This window comes from Diabrotica virgifera, chromosome 2 (genome assembly GCF_917563875.1).
Source record: "Diabrotica virgifera virgifera chromosome 2, PGI_DIABVI_V3a".
In the NCBI taxonomy this organism is placed as follows: Eukaryota; Metazoa; Arthropoda; class Insecta; order Coleoptera; family Chrysomelidae; genus Diabrotica; species Diabrotica virgifera.
In genome coordinates, this window is record NC_065444.1 from 29,170,023 (window position 1) to 29,193,016 (window position 22,994).

The 22,994-nt window shown below is 33.4% G+C and overlaps 1 protein-coding gene across 1 annotated transcript in view; it reads left to right on the top strand.

Annotated features, from left to right (window-relative positions):
* LOC126880023 (protein takeout-like) overlaps positions 1–22,994 on the top strand; it is a 56,740-nt gene that overhangs the window by 20,523 nt on the left and 13,223 nt on the right. Inside the window, exons 3-4 of the mRNA XM_050643548.1 lie at positions 2,002–2,149; positions 19,181–19,314. Coding sequence (XP_050499505.1) covers positions 2,002–2,149; positions 19,181–19,314 — 282 coding nt within the window. The remainder of the gene's footprint in view (positions 1–2,001; positions 2,150–19,180; positions 19,315–22,994) is intronic.

Here is a 22,994-nt window from a genome sequence, read left to right on the forward strand (position 1 = left end):
TTAACAAAACTAAACTGATATTTTCTTGGTTATTTACGAACCGATTTTATTTTCAAAAAATGTGTTGAATAGACGATAGAAGACCACATCCAAAACTATAAAAAAATATACAGGGTGCTATTAAAAAAATTAAAATTAGGGGTTGTAACTAAGGGATGAATATTTAGGGGATTATTTTTTTCTACGCCATATTAAAGTGTATTATAAGTAGAATATAACACTTTTTGTCCCATTCGAAAATCTCTATTCGTTTAAGAGATATAGCGTGGATAAATTAGTCTGGGACACCCTATATAGTCTATATCACGTCTTCAGCTAGAATGGTTTGATCGTCAGCCAATTGTATCGTGTACAACCTCTTGTCTTCGATTGGGATGTCCATATTGCAGCACTTCCTTTTCCACACTGGCAGAGCCTTATTTAGACGTATTTTGAAGAGTTTGGAAGAGTTTGCAGCAGACTTGCTTTAGACCATTACCACGAGGAATTTTTGCAGTTAATTTCTTTCAGTTTTTAATATTTACCGTCATATTTTTGTAAAGCTGTTGTACTGCTTTTATATGCATATTTTTTATTCCCTGTTTTTCCATGGTTACCCAGAGCTTTGAAAGTGGTACATTATCGTATGCTTTTTTCAGATCGATAGGCGTCATTTCACGATTTTCATTGGGGTGGCAAAACCTACCGGGGAGTTTGGGGGGGGGGGGGAATATTTTGTAAATTTTGATGCAAAATAGAAGGGTTTAATACAATTTATACACCATTTTTTTTATAACTATACATACTGGTTGTAAACATCCTGATTTTCGATTTTTTACAATATCTGCCCCAACCTTGTGTATCAACCTAGGATTCTACTGGATAGAGGTCTAGATCTTATAAATTCAATACAATAATTCAAATCTTTAATAGACTTTTATTTACAATAGTATTTTAGTAAGATAAGAGAAACAATGTGTGTTTTAGAGGTGATGGATTCAAATCTAACTTAAACGAAGTCTCCTTTTCCGGATATTAAATACATCGATGACACTTTCAATATCGACTGGGATGTTCCTTTCAATGGCTAAAAGCCCCAATGCAGACATTCTTTCCTGACCGCTAGTGTTTATGGTGTAGGTTTTTAATCTTCTCAGGCATGAAAAGGTCCTTTCACACCCAGTGACCCAGGTCCTTTCACAGCTGAGTTTAGTGGTATCGTAAAAAATAGCCTGAATATTTCAAACGCCATGGGCAAGACATTTTTTAGAGCCTTTTCCACAAAAACTGACGATTTTTCTTCAACTGTTTTGTTTTTTATTTCTTTCATGTTATGAAAAATTTTCATTTCGCAGAAAAGTAACTCCTCATCCAAAGAGTAGTATTTTTAAACAAACTTGATGCTTTCCTCCACTACTTCATGTCCTTCTAACAATTGGCTCAGGTGGTTAAGTACATCCAATTATTTTCCTGCAACCTCTTTTAAATTTCCTGTTCCAAAGTGTCAAGGAGTGGGAAAAAACGGTAGCTTTTAGGTGCTCTTTAACCGTTTCAAATGGAGCTTTAGAGCCTCCGCCAAGTTTAGCTGGGATTTTTCCTCTCCTTGAGAGCTCCGCTGGATGAAACCCACATTTTGCAGTACTCTACCACCACAGCAAAAAGCCTGAAACTTTGATTTTTATACATAATTTATTTATAAAATTTAGTTTTGATGGGTCAATCTTTGGGGTGACCAAATATGAAGGTAAAAAACTGTATGGTGGCAGCTGCCACCCCTTGCCACCCCCCGAATTACGCCTATGGTCAGATCTATATGAGTTGCAAGGTTAAGGGCTTATATTTTTTCAATAACCTGCTTTAGAAAAAATTTGCTGTCCATAGAGGATTTTCCTACACGAAAGCCATTCTGTTTTTCTAAATCCTACATTTTTAAAGTTTGTCACCATTCCCCAAGTGCAACGCTTTTTTAGATGTAAATTCGTAGTTTCTCTATTAGATCATAATTTAATTTTTATTTTTTAGCCACTCCTGAGCTTGGTCTTGGTAGTCTAGATCCCCTAGATATACCTGAATTAACAATAGGAGAAGGGACCGGACCTGTACACGTAACACAAAAGTTCAAAAATATCAAATTATATGGTTTAACAGAATCCAAAAGTCTTATGGGCCAGTAAGTATATTTTGGAGCATCGCTTCTCTTGTTAACTTGTCCAAATTTCACCATTTCATTAAATTTTAAATCACTCTGTACATACATTTTTATTGTTGTTCTGAAGCTATTTCCTTGTGGCATTTTTATGATTAACTATTTATATTTATATTTACATTTTTATTCATAATACATATTATACATATTTCCACGAAATTATTTTTAGTCGAGGAAATGAAGCTGGGAAAATGGCAAAACCTCGCAATTTTTTCGTCCAGCATCGATTTGTACAAATTTTGGGATTAGGCTCATTTCACCCTCTAGTTCATTTTCTATATTGAGCCGTTGTACGATTTTGGTTTTTTAATGGTGAAAACCACCCCTAATTGTAAAAAATTATAAAATAACATTTGAATCTTTAATATGTATTGTCAACATTTGCTTCTTATTAGTTACATAATGATTGTTTTGTGCTTTAAATATAATATCACAATATATCAACCCTTAAAACCACCCTTGTTGGAGCTATATATGAAAAGTTTGCTTATCCTAAAAGAATAATTTCGGCTTGCATGAATTTACATAAAAATTTGGGGTTAGGATCATCTTACCCTGTAATTCATATTCTATATCATGCTCAAGGGCGTTGATTATTTTTAGGGGTGTGAACCCTATAAAAACATATAACTTTAATATAACGTGTAAACTTTAATATAGATAAAATTTGGTTTTGACGGGTTAAATAATGATTGTTTTATGCTTTAGGATATAATATCATACTATTTCAACCCTTAAAACCACCCTTAATAACATTTCAATTTTTATTTATTTAGTCTACAATTAAGTAGACAATTTAATAGATCCTTACAGAAAAAAAGTAGAATTAAAGAATTACAAAAACATTTCTTTACACAAAAATACGAATTTACAAATATATAAAAATACACATACAAATAGTTTTTTAGTCATCCAGTATACGAACCGGCTCTGCGGTATTATATAGGTACATTGAAAATAAGGGAACTATTCGAATTTTCGAAAAAAAAATTTAGTTTTAGAAATATTGCTCCTTCATTTTTGGCGATAAAAAGTTTTTTTAATAAAAGTTTTGTAGGATTCTTGAAGAGTAATAAGACTGTGTAAATTAAATGCCGTAAGATCTCTTAATTTTTAATTGAGGTGGGTTTAAATGGCTCGAATAAGGGGATGTTTGCTCGTAAATAGATGTTTTAAACAGCTATATCTCGCTAACTGTTCACTGTAATGAGAATCTATGTATAAGAAAATTTTAGCTATTAAAAAAGCTACAATTTAGTAGTCTATCATTTTTTTCGTATCTCCAGTATTTTCGGAGATATTTTGAAGAAAATGATAAAAAATGCAAAATTGCAAAAAATCAATTTTTCTTTAAACTCCAATTTTTCTAAAATTAGGCCTTTTAAATAAGTCAAACTTCTTGGGTGTATTGATAATATAAATATAAAAGGAATTACAGAAAGGCAAAGACCAGTTTTTAGTTAAAAGGGTAGTTAGGGGGTTGTTTTCACTGTTTTTTTCGTAGAGAAAAACAGGTACCGACTTTTTTTGATCATAAGTTGCTCAATTTTTATGCTAGAAACTTTTTATTATTTTTTTTGAAAGATCTTATTGTATGCTTGAAATAATATCATGTAAGTTTTTCTGGAGGGCCGGCGTAGCCGAGTGGTAGTGTGCTAGGCTAGCGTACCGGTGGTCCGAAGTTCAAATCCTACCGCCGGCAAGAACAACTAGACATTTTTAAATGTTTATAGGCCCCAGTTCGACTCAGCCTGAATAAAATGAGTACCTTGGGTAAAACCAGGGGTAATAATAGGCGGTTGAAGCGTAGCACTGGCCCTGTTACCTTCCTTGTATACCGTAGGCCCTAGATATAGCAGACTACCCTGCTATACTCCCAAAGCCACGTGAGCGGTATAAAACGGGAGACTATTATTAAGTTTTTCTGGAAAAATGCAAAGTTTTCCCGTTATTTGGCTTTGATTATTTCAAATTATGTATTTGACGAAAAAAGCTAACTTTTAACATGCCGTATCTCGGTTTGTATTGGTCGCAAAAATATTATAGAAAAACAGTTTCGTTTGTGTTACTAAAAGATACAATTTTGATATCTACAGTTTTTTTGATTAAATGCATATTTTTTGAGTTATTCTCAAAAAACCCTCTAAAAAAGTCGATTTTTCCGTCGAAAAACTGTTACTTTCAACCACGAATAACTCGAAAAATATTAGTCTTACGAAGAAAATGTAAACTTTCTACATCAATTTACATGGTTAAAATGTAATAAAAAATTCCCACCCTCGAGATGGGGTGGCAACTACCCCCAAGGTTATAGAAAAAATAGAAAAAAAGATATAGAAAATGATCCTTGGACTATTTCCTACCTTCTTTGAAAATTTCAAGTAAATCCATGCTGGACGAAAAAATTGCGAGCCAAAATGCTTCATTTCCTATGCTATTTGTTATTTGTTAAGACTCATCTTTTTTGAATAACCGTTAGGTTGGTTAGGTTCGTTACTTATCCATAATAAAAACCTTTTCAAAAATTCCGATTGGGTGCTTTAATATCCGTTTGAATCTATGTTAAACTTTCTGTGGTTATTTACCTAAATACTAAATACTGCTAATTCAGTTCAGACACTTATGTTTACAAATATAGTAAATACTCTTCCTTTCAAAGAAAGTGGCGAAAAATATCCAATTACGGATTATAATAACAGTTCCGTATAATTTTGACCACTTCTTCTTCTTTTTATTCTTCTTCTACTTCTTTGAGTACCGTGCCCAAATTTTTGGCGGGAGTAGCTTCCTTGACAAATTGTCGATACTGTTCTTGATCTTGGCGGTATGTAAAAATTCATCTGCTGTTAAACAAGTCTATTGACGAAGGTTTCGGAGACATCGATATTTCTTCCTACCAATCCGGTTTCTCCTCCGATCTTCCTGTTGAGTATTAACTGCTGTATCCAGTATCTGCTACCTCTCATTTTATACCCCAAATATGATATACAGACGAGTGAAAATGATTTACAACGTATGCTGCACCAATTTAACATAACCGACAGAAAATTGAACATGTTAATTTCCTCAAAAAAGACAAAATGCATGGTTATAACAGCAGATCCAATAAGATGTAAATTGGAGTTGGAAGGTCAGATAATACGTAGAAAAAGTGATGGAGTTTAAATACCTAGGCATCACACTATCTAGCTACGAAAGGCTCGAAACAGAAGTGGAAGATCAAGTGAATAGGGCAAACAGAGCCGCAGGTTGCCTGAATGGCACAATATGGAGAAATAAAAATATCGGAAAAGAAATGAAAGGCAGAATTTACAAAACAGTCATCAGACCAATAATGACATACGCGGCAAAAACACGACTCGACACAGAGAGGACAAAAAGATTGCTCGAAATGGCGGAGATGAAAACCCTTCGAAAAATCGATGGTAAGACTCTATGGGACAGAGCTAGAAGTACAGATATACGACGGAGGTGCAAGGTGGATAACATTAATAACTGGGTAAGAAACAGAAGAATAGAATGGAATGACCACATAACCCGAATGACAACAAATAGAGTAGTCAGGACAGCGAGAGACGGTTCCCCAATAAGAAGACGATCAGTGGGAAGACCACGAAAACGATGGAACGACAACTTACTAGAGGCACATTGAAAAAACAGACAGAGTCATGTCTATACAAAAAGAAGAAGAAGAAGATAGGATATACAAGTTTTCATTTTTCTATCATTTTCGTCAAGTGACCTTAGCCTTAACCTATTCTGTTTTAGACTTCTATGACAACAATTTGTTCATCATATTAACTTCATGATCCAGGTTTCACATCCATATAGTAATAAAGAATACACGTAACATTTTAGGAACTTGATTCTTAGTTGTAAGTTCAGCTAGAGTAACCTAGAGGTCTAAGTTTCATAAGTGCTCCTCTTGTAATTATTTCTATACTTTTAATTTCTTCATCAGGGTCTATTGTCTCGTTTATCCAACATCCTAGGTATTTAAAATGGTTAACTTTTGTAATAGGCTCATTGTTGACAATTAGTTGCATAGGGCGAAAGTCTTGTTTATTAACCACAAGTAACTTTGTCCTTGACGTAACTAATTATGCCAAATCCGTTGTTGAAGCATTCTCTAGTGAACCGATTTATAGGAAATTGAATATATTCGATACTTTTAGCCATGATCGCTGTGTTGACGATACAGAGACAATTTTATGGTACCCCCTTTTAAATATTATGTCTATAGAAAGGCATATTTTTTGAATTTAAATTCATTTTCTGTTGAACAGTAGGTATGTACACAAAGTTTCGACTTCAAGTATCTTCGACGAAGTATCTTCAAGACCCCGACAAAGGGTAAACTATTTTTTGATACCTTTCATTTCTTTACATTTTTTCTGTTATTTCGCCTATTTAATACATAATGTAATGGTGATAACCGGCCTCCAAATACAGACAGAAGACTCAAAAACATTAAAAAATACTATAAACAATTTTCTTGCGGAAAAATTAGATGTACAAATTCAGGTAAAAACAGCGAGAAAATAGGAGACAGAATAAGTAAGCTGGAGTTTGTTAATGCAGAAGACAAAGAAAAAATCATGCAAAATAAATTTAAGCTGCAAAAAATTAGAGACCAACGCATATATATTAATCACGACCTAACTGCAACAGAAAGAGAAATGCAGAAAAATATAAGACAAAGAGCCAAGGAAGAAAAAATGAAAGGGAATCTAGTGAGAATTGGGTTCAACAAACTAACTATAGGAAAGGAAGAATAGAAATGGAACAGGAACGAAAGAAAACTAGAACAAACAAAGAACTAAGAGTAAATGAGAGATTGGAACATAAGGTAACGAACATGGCAATGGATAAGGATACAAGTACAATAAATCATAGTCGACAGGAAAAAAAAAGGACAAAAAGAAAAGAGGAAGAAAGAAACAAGGAGAACAGAAAAGAAATGTGGAAGCTGGGAACCTGGAATATTACAAGTATACAAGGCAAAGAAACAGAACTGGAGATGGAGTTAGAAGAAACAGGACTAGATATACTAACAATAACTGAAACTAAGAAAAAAGGACAAGGAATGATAAAAACAGAAAATAATCGTGTCTTAATATATAGCGGGATAAAAGAAAACAAGAGAGCAGCGGCAGGGGTGGGATGCATAGTGCACACCAGATTAACAGACCAAATAAGTAATTGGAAAGCCTGGTCAGAGAGAATACTATCGGTTGAAATGAAAGATAAAGGCAAGAATCTAAAAACAATAATAATTGTATATGGTCCAAATGAAGACGACTCGGCTTATAATAAGGATAAATTCTGGGAAGAATTAGCATTGGTCACGGAACAAGCAAAAGGAGATATATATTTAGCAGGAGACTTTAATAGCAGAGTAGGAGCAAATAACCAGGAATATAAAGAGGTATTAGGAAAATATGGAGAAACAGCACGAAACAACAATGGTATAAGAGTGCTAGATTTCTGTATGATGCACAATTTAGTAATAACTAATACATTTTTTGAATACAAAAACATACACAAGTACACAAGAGAAATTAAAAGTAGAGAAGAAAAAAAAGTCGATAATTGATTACATGTTAGTAGAAAAAAATAACAAGAAAAAAGTAATGGACACAAAAGTTAGAAGGGGTCCAGAAATAGGAAGTGATCACTATTTAGTAAAATGAAAATAAAACAAAATATGTCAGATAATAACAACAATCACAAGATGCAAGAAAAGAAGCAAGAATATGAAACTATTAGGTCATATAAGTTGAGAAATACAGAGAGAACTGAGAAGTACCAGATGATCATAAATCAAAAACTAGAAAAGACTAAAGAAAATAAAAAGGGGCAAAACGTTGAACAATTATGGAACTACTTCAAAGAGATAATACTAAATACAGCGACAGAAGTATGTGGAACAAGTAAAAAGAGCAATAAAAGAAAGCAAACTGCATGGTGGAATGAAAAAATAAAACAAGTTAAAAGAAAGAAACATGCCTGGAAAATATACTTACAAAACAAAACACCAGAAAACAATGAAGAATATAAAAAACACAGCAGACTAGTAAAAGAACTGGTTACAAAGGCAAAGAAAGACAAATGGACAGAATTTGGAGAAACTATGGAAAAACAGTAAAGAGCATCAAAAACTGTTCTATGGAGTATTAAAATCAATGAGAAAAGAAAGAATTCAAGAAATAGAAAACATAAAGAATAAAATTGGCGAAATTCTTACAAAAGAAAATGAAATAATGAACAGATGGAGAGAATATTTCCAAGAGATGCTACAAACTCACTGCTATTAAGATGAAAACAATGTACCGAACCAAAGAATAGAAGTAGACAATGTAGACCCTATAACCATAAATGAACTGCAAGAAGCTATTGCAGAAATGAAAAACGGAAAAGCACCAGGCTATGACAGAATAACCAGTGAAATGATAAAAAAAAATGGGACAAAATGCAACAGAGCTGTTATTAAAAATATTTAATGCAGTTTGGAGAGAAGAACAGATACCGATGGACTGGCAGAAGGCACAGATAGTGCCAATTTATAAAAAGGGCGATAGAACAGATTGCAACAATTAGAGAGGAATAACACTGTTAAGCACTGCCATGAAAATATAAGAAAAAATACTGAACAAAAGAATAATCGGAAAAATTGACAGCACACTCGAGGAATCAAAAAGCGGTTTCAGAAAAGGCAGAAGCACCCAGGATCATATATTTACAATCAAGCAAATAATAGAAAAATATCAGCAACAGGAGAAAAAAATGTATATGGCTTACACAGATCTTGAAAAGGCTTTTGAAAAGGAAATATTAGAGAAGAGAGGTATAAGTAACAAAAGGATAAGGGTAACTAAGGACATTTACAACAACAATGTGAATTATATCATCAGCCAAACGAGAACATCAAAACCATTTACTACGAACGAGGGACTAAGACAAGGAGGAGGATGAAGTCCAACACTGTTTGTAATTTACATAGATGAGATAATTAAAGAATGTAAAGTAAAAGTGAACAAAATGCATGTGGGTTATAAAAATTTAAGAAGAGTAGACATTTCAGAACGAGCATTCACCGATGACGTCGTCATATTGTCCGAAAATGAGAAACAACTACAAAGAAATATAGAAATATAGAATGAAACACTAAAAAAATATGGAATGATAATTAATAAAAATAAAACAAAAGTTATGGTCATGGGGGAAAAGGAAGAATAAGAAAAGATAAACATAAAAATTTAAGAAGTAAATATAGAACAAGCACGAACATTCCAATACTTAGGAGTAGAATTAGAAGACAACGGAAGACAGGAAACAGAAATTAATAATAGAATTAAAAAAACAATGAACCTGTACCATGCAATGAGCAATAAATATTCATAAATAAAAAAGAAATAACACGAAAAACAAAAATTAATGTGTTCAAGTCAATATATAGACCTGTATTAACCTTTGGTTGCGAGTCATGGGTACTAACAGAACGACAAAAGAGTAAAATACAGGCAGTAGAAATGAAATACCTTAGACGAGTTCGAGGAGTTACCAAAAGAGATAGACTACGGAACACTCAAATAAGAGAAGATTTGGAAATCGAGTCAACGTTAGAATTTATAGAGAGAAGGCAACTCAGTTGGTGGGGTCATCTTCAGAGAATGGATCAGACAAAACCGGTGAAAGAAATTCGGCAGGCAAAAACGCAAAGAAGAAAGAAGAAAGGTAGACCACGACAAACATGGGATAGAACACTAGGCAAAATAATCGAGAAAAGGGGAACAACGTGGATAGAAGCAAGGACGCTGGCTAGAATTAAGAAGGAATGGGTCAAATTTGTACATAATATAAATGTATAGCTGTTATTAGTTAAATTTAAGATTAAGTTGTTTTTGTATTGTATTATAATGTAACATAATGTATTGTATTGTATGTAATGTATTGTCGCCTTACACCACTATGTGGTAAAAAGGTTTTTTTGAAAAAAAATATATATTACATAATGTTCTGTAAATGGCCAAAAATTAACAATTAATTATTATTTTTATACAGAATATAAAACTCACTGGTTCTTAACAAGCTTCTTATATAAAGTTCACAAAATTACAGTAAGATATACCTCATAATTAATTCTTCCTTATTCGTCCAACTAATGTTTTACGTTTACTTAAATAATTGTTTAAAGTATGATTTATACAGGGTGAGTCGTGAGAAACTGTACATACTCCTTTCTCGTATAGAGGCTCCTATGGGGAATAACAAATGACCATTAAAAGTGTCTGCTCCCCTTGTTTAATAATATACAGGGCGAGTTTTGCATTTTGACAGAAATTTATATTCGTCATAATTTTTGAACGGTAACATCGATGTGTCTCTTATTTTTGTCAATCGTTACACTATTACCACCTAATAAACTGATTTATTCAAACTAGAAAAAAATCAGGTCCGGCTTAAAAAAATTAGTTCGTTTGGGTCTTAGAAAAAATTTCACCCTGTATACGCTTTTTAAAAACTCTAATATGAATTTTACAAATTAGACAAATATGCAATTAACATGGAATATTTATTTTTTCCCCACACGATTACTTAATTTTTTATAAAAAAAATCAAATTTGCCTATGAATTAAAAGTTTGGTAAAGTAAACCATAGATTTAAAAAAATTAACTTTTATTACAAAAATCAATTTTTTTAACAGATATTTGATTTATGTTACCACCCAATCAACTGATTTATTCAAACTAGAAAAAAATCAGGTCCGGCTTTAAAAAATTAGTTCGTTTGGGTCTTAGAAAAAATTTCACCCTGTATACGCTTTTTGAAAACTCTAATATGAATTTTACAAATTAGACAAATAAGCAATTAAAATCGCATATTTATTTTTTCCCCACATGATTACTTAATTTTTTATAAAAAAATAAACTTTGACTATGAATAATAATTAAAAGTTTGGTAAAGTGAACCATAGATTTCAAAAAATTTACTTTTATTACAAAAATTAATTTTTTTTGAACAAATATTTAATTTATGTTACCACCCAATCAACTGATTTACTCAAACTAGAAAAAAATCAGGCCCGGATTTAAAAAATTATTTCGTTTTGGTCTTAGAAAAAATTTCACCCTGTATATGCTTTTTGAAAACTCTTATATGAATTTTACAAATTAGACAAATAGTCAATTAAAATGGCATATTTATTTTTTCCCCACACGATTACTTAATTTTTTCTTAAAAAAAATCAAAGGACCAGGCAACACTCCTTATGTAAAAGTGGTCCCGGTCAAATTTGATGAAAGTTTGGTCAATGATACTTCTTGATGTGTAGATTAAAAAAGTCCATGGCACCTGGGTCTGAATAACTACTATTCTCGAGTTACAGCCTTCTGAAGTTATTGGATTCGGGTGCTCGGTTTACGTTAAGTGCACTAATTTACGGTCAAGTGAACGAAAATATTTATTATTAGAAGAAGAGAAACTCATGTTCTTCATACAACTTGCGTGTTGTATATGAATTTGTGGTCAAAAATAGTTGGATCGTATTTTAGTCTTCAGAAAACGTCCGAAAAGTCTTCAGAAAACTAAAGAAGTGCGGTATAAAATGTGCTGCTAGATCGATATAAGCATTATCATGCTTTCATGAATGCTTCTCAGTTATGCAATACCAGCAAAACTGCAGTTCGGCTTTATCTTTAGAAAACTACTGAACAGTGGCGGATCTAGGGGGGATAGGGGCAATTCCACCGGTAACATGTTCCAGAATTAATGAAATAACTTTATTTAACGAAAATGAACGAGATGGAGCAATCAAAACACATTTATAACTAAAGAGCGAATAGTGTGACGAAAAGACGTAAGCCCAGAGCACGGGCGCCCATATAAAAATTTTTAGGGGGGTGGCAAACGTGAAGATGTTGCACATTATAGTTTGTATACTTCGAATAACCATATATAATTCAAAGCACCCGAAAAGCCAGGGGGGTCACGGCCCGCCTTGCCCATGTGTATGGGCGCCCATGGCCCAGAGTACGATTTAAGGACCAGAGAAGATGAGTTACGGGTGTTAAGAGTACGAAATTGGAAAACCAAGGCGGAGGATAGAATGGAATGGAAGCTGATTCTCGAACAGACCGAGGTCCACCAGGGGTTCTACAGCCAATGATGATGAGCTTTTTAATACAAAATAATATGGAGAATAATTTTGTAGGGTTATTTTTATAACAACTATAATATTCATACTTAGGTATAATCATATAGAAGAAATGGTCAATGGAGAAGGCTTCATAATGATGATTTTGCTAACTTTCCTGTTTTCGACTTAGACTACCTAAAAGACCTTACGATTGGGATATATCAAATTAAACTGGCACCAACTTACATACAAGATAAAATAATAAGAGGAAATTACGAAGACTTTCAAATTGATGAGAATATAGATAAACCGGGATTCATAACAGTTCGAATGTTTTCTAGGTTTCGGCAAGCTACAAAACACCACGTATTCATTTCCTAAACGATTGATGAAGATAATGATGAAGATGAGCCTGTAGAAGAACCGATTAACGGGTACTACTGTACCTGTCAATCTGGTGCGAGAACTGTAGGTACTTGTGCTCATATCACCAGTGTGTTATGGTTTTTAGGCTTTGCAAGACATAAACCCAATGTTAAGTATCCTGATAGGTCGTTCGTTAACACGACGTATGATGCATCTAACCGAAATCAGCAAAATGTTAACATACGAATAGTAGTATGGTATAGTTAGACCCAAACCCAGACATCCAAAGTGAAAGTTATCCTCCAACACCAAATTGTTCTATATGGTCCACATAATGTTCAGAAAAAAGTCACACCATTTTGAGCGTCGGGTTTGGGGGGGAGAGGGGGGAGAAATCTGCAAATTCGTAGTTTTTTACGTTTTTCGTCAATATTTCTAAAACTAAGCGGTTTAGCATGAACAACCTTCTACACAAAATTGTTCTACATTAAATTTTAAATAAAAAAGGCTCTATGCATAACCCTTCTAACATGAACGGTTCCAAAGTTACGGAGGTAGTATTGTATAATTGGTCCAAAAAAGGCCTAACCCAGACATCCAAAGAAAAAGTTTTCCTTCAACACCAAACTGTTCTATACGGTCCACACATTGTTCAGTAAAAAGTTACACCATTTTGAGCGTCCGGTTTGGGGGGGAGATGGGGGAGAATTCGGTAAATTAGTAGTTTTTTTAAGTTTTTCGTCAATATTTCTAAAACTATGCTTTAGCGTAAGGAATGTTCTATAGAAAAATGTTTTACATAAAATTTAAAACAAAAAAGGTTCTATACATAATTGTTATAAAATCAACGGTTCCAGAGTTACGGAGGGTGAAAATTGGAGGTTTTCGATACTTTTTATATTTACCGACTTCTCCCCCCTCTCCCCCCAAACCCGAAGCTCAAAATGGTGTCATTTTTTTCTGAACATTATGTGGACCATATAGAACAATTTGGTGTTGGAGGATAACTTTCACTTTGGATGTCTGGGTTTTTGGTATAGTTATATCATAAATATTGCCCAAAAAACATAAAAAGTATCGAAAACCTCGACTTTTCACCCTCCGTAACTCTGGAACCGTTGATTTTATAACAATTATGTATAGAACATTTTTTGTTTTGAATTCCATGTAGAACATTTTTGTATATAACATTGTTTACGCTAAAGCATAGTTTTAGAAATATTGACGAAAAACTTAAAAAAACTACTAATTTACCGGCTTCTCTCCCATCTCCCTCCCAAACCGGACGCTCAAAATGGTGTAACTTTTTTTTGAACATTATGTGGACCATATAGAACATTTTGGTGTTGGAGGAAAACTTTTACTTTGGATGTTTGGGTTAGGCCTTTTTTGGACCTGGTATACTATACTACCTCCGTAACTTCGGAACCATTCATTTTAGAAAGATTATGCATAGGGCCTTTTTTATTTCAAATTTAATGTAGAACAGTTTTGTATAGACGGTTGTTCATCCTAAACCGCATAGTTTTAGAAATATTGGCGAAAAACTTAAAAAAAACTACGAATTAACCGATTTCTCCCCCCTCTCCCCACCAAACCCGACGCTCAAAATGGTGTGACTTTTTTCTGGACATTGTGTTTACCATATAGAACAATTTGGTGTTGAAGGATAACTTTCACTTTGGATGTCTGGGTTATGCCATCTTTTGGATCAACTATACTATACTATAGTGTGACATTAACAAGGAACAAGGTGGACAAATAAAAGAAGGCAAAGCCCTAAAAGTTGGGTGCCATAAATATGTGTGGCAATAAAATGGAAAGAAGAAGAAGTTGTCAACACATAAGGGATGAACGAAGGCTCCGTTGCTCAGAATCGGGTAGATATGTGGGTGTGGTTCTTTACATTTTCTTATTAGCTGGGAAATAGAGACAAAAAATAGACAAACACAAAAAAAAGGGCAAATAGCTACTAGAGTTAAACTAGGACACAATGGACAAAAAAATTTAATTAAAAAATTAATCAATATAAAGCCGAAAGGGCGCCACTTTGATCTTTTAGTTTTGAAAGGGAAGACAAAGAAAAACTCTTTAAATAAACCAAACAAATTAAAAGGTAACTAAATAAAAATAATCATTTCAAGATAAATATAAATTCATATAAAGATATGTAATAAAGGTAAAGAAGATAAATAAAACCTACCTTATTATTTCTCATTCAGTTGACCAGAGAGAAGGGAGATGGATAATTAGTAACAAGCCAACATGATTAAAAATTAATGCTATTTATTAAACAAACAAAATTATTAAAAAAAGAAATTAAGGTTGACCTCTTTCTGGTTTTACATTTTTTTATTTTAAGAGGTATTGTCCACAAATACAAATAAATACAATATTAAGTAGGTACCTTTGTGTCTATGCTTTAATGTTCTGCAGCTTCCAACGCAAAGTTCAGATATACGGTCGTAGCACTTTTCACTTTACTACTACAAAAATACAATACTGATGTGGTACAATCTCGAATTTACAGGAGTATTTAGTTTGAAAAGTTCAGCAATGCTTTACTTGTTTTTGTAACTTATATAACTAGTTGTGACGTAAAAACACGACTTCATTTCATCATGATTATTAATAAGAACGGCTTGACCAATATGAAATGTGTTCCAAAAGGAACAGGGGCGTCCTCCAGACCGAAATGAAGGTCGTTGACTACCGACCATCAAACTTTGTAGCTAAATCGACGATCTCCATAATTGCACCTAAGTGCAAACTCTCCCAGTGTTTTACGAAGACATCACTGGACACTGCACAATCAGAAGTTCGACCTCTCTACATCATTGGCTGATCGATAATGATCATCCTAGCTACCTCCTCAACGCTCCTACCCAGAAAACATACCACCTTTCCTCCAGCTCACACTCATGATCCGATCAACCAATCAAGAAAATATTGTCCTTTTCATGACAAAATAATTGACGAATCCAAAACCAATTACAGAAACAAGAACAGCCCTGAAAAGCACCATCTCTCCCAAATATATCATAAAACGTTAGTCCAGCCAATCAAAAATGAGATACCGTGATTCCAGATGACAAATATTAACCAATGCTAAGCCCTGTTGTTTTGCATGACACAATGTTTAGCAAATCAGAACAGAATACGATGATTTATATTTTTGCGTCGTCATTCTTTTTCGTTAAATTTTGAGTATGCGACTATTAGTTAGGAAAATAAATAAGTTTTAAAGTGTTTACATTTGCAAGATATTTCCATTAGATTACGCCAAAGGATTGATCATAATTCATTCCTAATTAAGCTGACTTAAGTAATAAGAACAACAAACAGGGCTATTAGATAACTTCGATCAATTTCTCAATGTTTACTCTGGATGCGAGTTGACATGGAAAAGGAATTAACTTAATAGCGAACGTTGAAGTTGCTTATATTTATGTTGACAATAATGACCCACTCAAAGTTCACTTGTGTTTTTTTTTAACGCAAGGGAACAGACACTTGTGTAAACACCTAAAACTTCCAATAGTCCATAGCGTATAAACATTTTATTAAATGGAACTGGAAGGTTTTTTTTACCTCGAAGAGCCTTTTATCTTTTAGACTGTAAAAAAAATACCAACATAAATCAATCCAGAAGAAACATTACGATTCTACTTGGGAATTTTTTTACGGCGAAATTATTTTAACGAATATTAGATAATACGTGTATGATATACAGGGTAAAATGAAAGATAATGTTTTCTGCAACAGCTGAAAGCTAATAAAAAAAATGAAATGTTTTCGTATCGTTACAATAGTCGAAGATGATTTAAACCCGATTTTTCCATAGACAACTGTAATTAATATTTAACATTTACAAACTACCATTTAATTTGTTTTTTTTTTTGTATTGAAATCAAGTCCATGTTCTCTACCTGTCTTATATCTGATATCCGGGACAAGTTTCATGTCAACTAATGTATTTTTTTGTTTCAACAATTTTTTCTTTAATTATTCTGGAACATGTTACGAGTGGAATTACACCCATCCCCCCTAGATCCGCCACTGTTCAGCAGTTTTCTAAAGATAGGACGGAACTGTAGTTTTGCTGGTATTCCATAACTGAGAAGCATTCATGAAAACATGATAATGCTTATATCGATCTAGCAGCACCTTTTATACCGCACTTCTTTAGTTTTCTGAAGACTTTTCGGAGGTTTTCTGAAGACTAAAATACGATCCAACTATTTTTGACCACGAATTCATATACAACACGCAAGTATGTATCAAGAACATGAGTTTCTCTTCTTCTAATAATAAATATTTTCGTTCACTTGACCGTAAATTAGTGCACTTAACGCAAACCGAGCACTCGGATCCAATAACTTCAGAAGGCTATAACTCGAGAATAGTAGTTATTCAGACTCAGGTGCCATGGACTTCAAATTTGACCGGGACCACTTTTCCATAAGGAGTGTTGCCTGGTCCTTTGTCAAAATCGGAATTTTAACCTAAAAATGAAAAAAAAAAGATGAAATCACGGTTTAACTCGCTACAACGTTCCATTTTAAATTTTTTTTCTGAAATTTTTACAGCACATATCTCTTACCATTGTGAAGACTACGACAATTGTTGTAGACTTTCGGTCTTCTTCTCGTAAAAGTTATGAATTTTTAAAAATAAAAGGCGCAGCTTCGTGAATTGCAAAGTTAACCCTTAACTACAGACATCCCAATAGTACCACGTAACTACAGATCCCCGGTATTTTTTACCGGTCATTATAAAATATAGTATAAATATAAAGTTAATAATAAAAAACAAAATAATATGCATTATGTGTTTTTATGGTGTCTCTAGATAAGGGAAAAATAGTAAAATGAGTGATTTTATTAATATAATACAAGATTTTTAAAGAATAATCTGTTAAACGAGAATTTTGGTGACTTTTTGGTCTATAGAAATAAACGGCCATAAATGCTATGGACAAAAATTTAGACTTTTTTTTAACAAATAAACGTAACATAGAATGACAAAGGAAACATAAAAAAGCATTTACGAAAATTTTTACATCCATGAGAAAAAATCTGCAAGGGGTAAAATTATCACAGAATTAAATGGCAATTCCATTTTTGCAAAGTGGCCTCAAAATTTTTATTATCAAATTTAACCTTCATTGAAGGTCCAGGATGACTTCCACAGTCCATTTCTTTACTTTTTTCCTAAAAATACAAAAAAATAATATAAACATTTCAGATTTACAAAAATAGTACTCATATAAAAATACTTACTTAAAACAGACATCCGGTAATTTTTACCGGTTAAGATTTTTGATGTGTGCTAGAACAGAAAATATTGACCATACACACTACACGCTTTGACTAGCATTGTTATACAAACTACCCGAGAGGTACAGAGACACATGAACTTGTAAGTGGTAAGGTTACCATGAAAGTTACATTTTGGGAATGCCCGCCGGTAAAAAATACCGGATCTCTGTAGTTAAGGGTTAAATCGCAAAAATTAAGTGAAAATATTTAAAATTTATCTATTTGATCACGTCTATGTTAAACTATAGAGTCCAAAGAGAAGTGTTATGGGGAGTTTTAGATCTAGACGTGTTAGAGAAAAAAAAATGGTGAAACTTTTAATTTTAAGAAAAACGTTGTTTAATTTTTTTTATTTTTATGGTAAAATTGCGATTTTGACAAATTTGATTTTTAATAAAAAATTAAGTAATCGTGTGGGGAAAAAATAAATATGCCATTTTAATTGCCTATTTGTCTAATTTGTAAAATCTATATTAGAGTTTTTAAAATGCGTATACAGGGTGAAATTTTTTCTAAGACCCAAACGAACTAATTTTTTAAAGCCGGACCTGATTTTTTTCTAGTTTGAATAAATTAGTTGATTGGGTGGTAAGGTGGTAACATAAATCAAATATTTGTTTAAAAAAATTAATTTTTGTAATAAAAGTTAATTTTTTTTAAATCTATGGTTCACTTTTTGTGAAAATTTTTAATTCACAGTCAAATTTGATTTTTTTGTAATAAATTAAGTAATCGTGTGGGGGAAAAAATAAATATGTCATTTTAATTGCGTATTTGTCTAATTTGTAAAATTAATATTAGAGTTTTCAAAAAGCGTATACAGGGTGAAATTTTTTCTAAGACCCAAAACGAACTAATTTGTTAAAGCCCGACCTGATTTTTTTCTAGTTTGAATAAATCAGTTGATTAGGTGGTAATAGTGTAACGATTGACCAAAATAAGAGACACATCGATCTGACCGTTCAAAAATTATGACGAATATAAATTTCTGTCAAAATGCGAAACTCACACTGTATATTATTAAACAATGGGAGCAGACACTTTTTAATGGTCATTTGTCCATAGGGGCCTCTATACGAGGTAGGAGTATGTACAGTTCCTCATGACTCACCCTGTATAGGTTCAAAAATATAGATAACAATAACAATGGTTTGATTTTTATGTTTTAGTGTTGATGTACCCAATAAGATTTTATATTCAACGTCCATTACCCCATACTTGAGATTGGATGGGGATTATTCACTGAAGGGGAAAGTGATGCTTTTACCAATTTATGGTGAAGGCAAATGTAATATTACTCTTAGTAAGTAATTCATATTTTTACATACAACTGCATTCTTTTATATTTTGTTTTTGTTCGCTGGCTTAACCAACCAAGAAAATTTCTTCTTCTTCTTCTTCTTCAGGTGCCATCTCCGCTACGGAGGTTGGCAATTATCATAGCTATTTTAATTTTTGAGGTAGTAGTTCTAAATAGTTGTTTTGAGCTGCATCCAAACCATTCTCTCAGGTTCTTCAGCCATGAAATTCGTCTTCTTCCGATGATTCTTCTGCCATCTATCTTTCCTTGCATTATGAGTCGCAGGATGCCAAACTTCTCGCCCCGCATCACATGTCCGAGATACTGTAGCTTTCTTTCTTTAATTGTAAGTTCAAGAAAAGGACCCCGCACAAACCTTATGGACTATAGGTCCCAGTGGATTTCATTCATACTTTGGGAAAATACTCTTTGAAGCATCCTGATAAAAAGTTCCCATGGGCACAACTCAATCGTATGAAGGATTTTCAAGATATAGAGGCCCAAACTCGGAAAATTATAAGATTTACTGGGTATTCCAATTCCGTGAGTTACTGGTTATTTGGCAACATGTAGAGTTTGGATCAAGGAAAGTACTAGTAGTCTAGGATTTTTTCCTGGCTATCCAATGGCGACCTTTACTTTGACCTTGACCTTCAACGGACGTCATCTTCTAGAGTTTCGAGGGTTTTCGTCATTCAATTGATATACACAGATTACTCATGGGTTTTTGGCATCGCTAAACACGAATATGCCATCAGAATTGCCCCCCGGATGACGTGGTGGCCAGGGCCTCTGCAAGGGACGTCATCTTCTAGAGTTTCGATGGTTTTCGGCATTTAATTGATGCAAATGAATTACTGGAGGGTTTTTTGAGGTCGCTATACACGAATATGCCACCAGAACCGGCTCCTGGAGCACCTGATTTCCAAGGTCAATGAAAGGGACTCCTGGAGTTTCGAGGGTCTTTGGTACTACATTAATTCAAACGGATTAGTTATAAGTTTTTGGGGTTGCTGAACACGAATACGTGATCAGCACAGACACAAGAGCACCTGGTGCCTAAGACAGGTTATATTCTGGAGTTTCGGAGGAATCAAATGGATTAATCTTAGGTTCTTGGGGTTGCCGAACATGCATACATGCATACTACCGAACATTCAATATGGCACGTCATCTTCTGGAGTTTCGAGGGTTTTCAGCATTAAATTGATTAAAAATGTTTCATTGACCTTGGAAACCAGGTGCTCCGGGAGTCGGTTCTGGTGGCATATTTAAATGCCGAAAACTACCAAAACTCTATAAGATGACGTCCCTTGCACTGGCTCTGGCCACCACGTCAACCGGAGGTCAATTCTGATGGCATATTCGTGTTTTGCTATCCCAAAAACAAATGAGTAATCTGTTTATATCAATTTAATGCCGAAAACCCTCGAAACTCTAGAAGATGACGTCCGTTGAAGGTCAAGGTCAAAGTAAAGGTCGCCATTGGATAGCCAGGAAAAAATCATAGACTACTAGTACTTTTCCTTGATCCAAACTTCTACATGTTGCCAAATAACCAGTAACTCACGGAATTGGAATACCCCGTAAATCTTATAATTTTCCGAGTTTGGGCCTCTATATCTTGAAAATCCTTCATACCATTGTGTTGTGCCCATGAGAACTTTTTGTCAGGATGCTTCAAAGGATATTTTCCCAAAGTATAGAACGAAATTCACTGGGACCTATTTTCCATAAGGTTTGTGCGGGGTCCTTTATGTAAAAACATCGATTATTAAGTTACAGGCATTATGAAAAATTAAAATTTCTGGTTATTAAAATTTAATAGTTCTCTCTCCTTGTAACAACTAGCTGATGATTTTCTGTTGGAGTGAATGAAAAGGGAGTGGTAAACTCCAACAGAAGTAGTAAAAAGAAGAAGATCTACTTAATGTAGCCAAAGGACAAAAATGTGTGGCTTCTCCGTTGAAGAAGCTGGAGTAACTAAAATACAACTTTGTAGTAGTATTTGTATGGAAGGATGCCAAGACAAAGAATATCGAATTGATACAGGACTAGAGATGAGAAATCATTAATAGATAGATATAACTTGAATGGCTAGCTAAATATGTATGAGAAGGGCCACTTGACACTCAAGGAAGGATTCGGCCAATTTGCACGGCTATTTTTGGCCAGACAATAGATTAAAGGAAGTGACAATGATGGCTCGAAAAGAAGATATGAAGATAATGTTCAGAAAATAGATAGAGTAAATATAATAATATACTGAAAATAGAATGAATTTTTGGGCGCCAGAAGAAGGATAACTAGGTTAACGCTCTTCCAGGTATTCTACGCTGCTATAGAGTATGTTAAATTTGTAGTACAAGTATGTGAAAAGTTATTAAAGATTATTAAATTATAAAATATACTACTAAAAATAAAGGATTAATAAGAAAAAAAAATCACAATAAATGTATATTTATTGAATGTAACTACTAGATCTTTTTAACAATCTCTGAGTTAGGACAAGTAACTAGTGTGTAACTCTAACATGACAGGAAAAAGTGATACTAGTGAAAGTCAATTACAAAATCATCATACAACTATGATCTAAGAATACTCTTTATAAGGTTAGAAAAACTGACTACGGGTACCTCTAATACAGGAAGTACAACTTACAACTAGGTTAGTAGAACCCTCACCAAATAATAATTGTACGTTTATAATACGTACACCTTAATTAAATACTACCTGATACTATATATAACATATAAATACCTCACTGTGAGTGGGACAGGCACAAGCCTTATTGAATAAATAAACCTACGAGTGGATACACAGATCCTTTTCCTAACTCGTGGTTTATAATAGTAATAATAACAAGTGAAACCAAAAACTAATCTGAGGGATTAGAATCCAGAAGTTCATATGAATTTAATAAATTAAAGTTAAAGTTAAATAAAGTTAATAAGTTAAAGTTAAGTAAAGTTAATAAGTTCAAGTTAAATAAAGTTAATAATTACAATTTTGACTAATATGTGAAGTTAATTTTTAAAAATTTAATTAAACATATACTAAAATAATGGAATGAGTTTAAATAATTATACAAAAGTGGAACACAGCCTAAAAATAATCAAGATAAGAGTACCGACTACTATTATCAGGGAAAATATCTGAGCTCAGAAATTTATACCTTTATAGATTGCAGAGTGTTGGGGAACGCTATCAATTAAATATTATGTTGTAAAGAAAAAAAAACCTATAAAAAATATAAAGCAGGAAAAATGTGTGTGCAATTGAACTATAAAAAAAAATGTACTAAATATCACAAAACCAGTCTGTCTTTAATAAGAGCACAGTAAATGTTCCCAAACAAACCACTCTTTCCTAATCTTGAAGTTGATGTAATGAGCACCCAAGGGTGCTAACTCTCGCTAGCAGCTGTCCTGCTGGAGGTACAGGAGAGGAAGACTGGTAGAAAGCAGCTGAAGGTACTCAAAACTGTTGGAAAGCAGCTGGAGGTACTCAAAAAAAAGAAAATGTGGAAATAATCCAGGCTGGTCGCCTATTGATTGTTTCTCTCTGTGTGGTCTGGCCTTGGTGTTGTTGTAGGGTGGCTTTAAGATTTCATGGTAGGTGCTAAAAAAAACACAGTGTGGTGTTACTACCAATCTACCAATGTCAAAAAAAAGAAGCAAGAG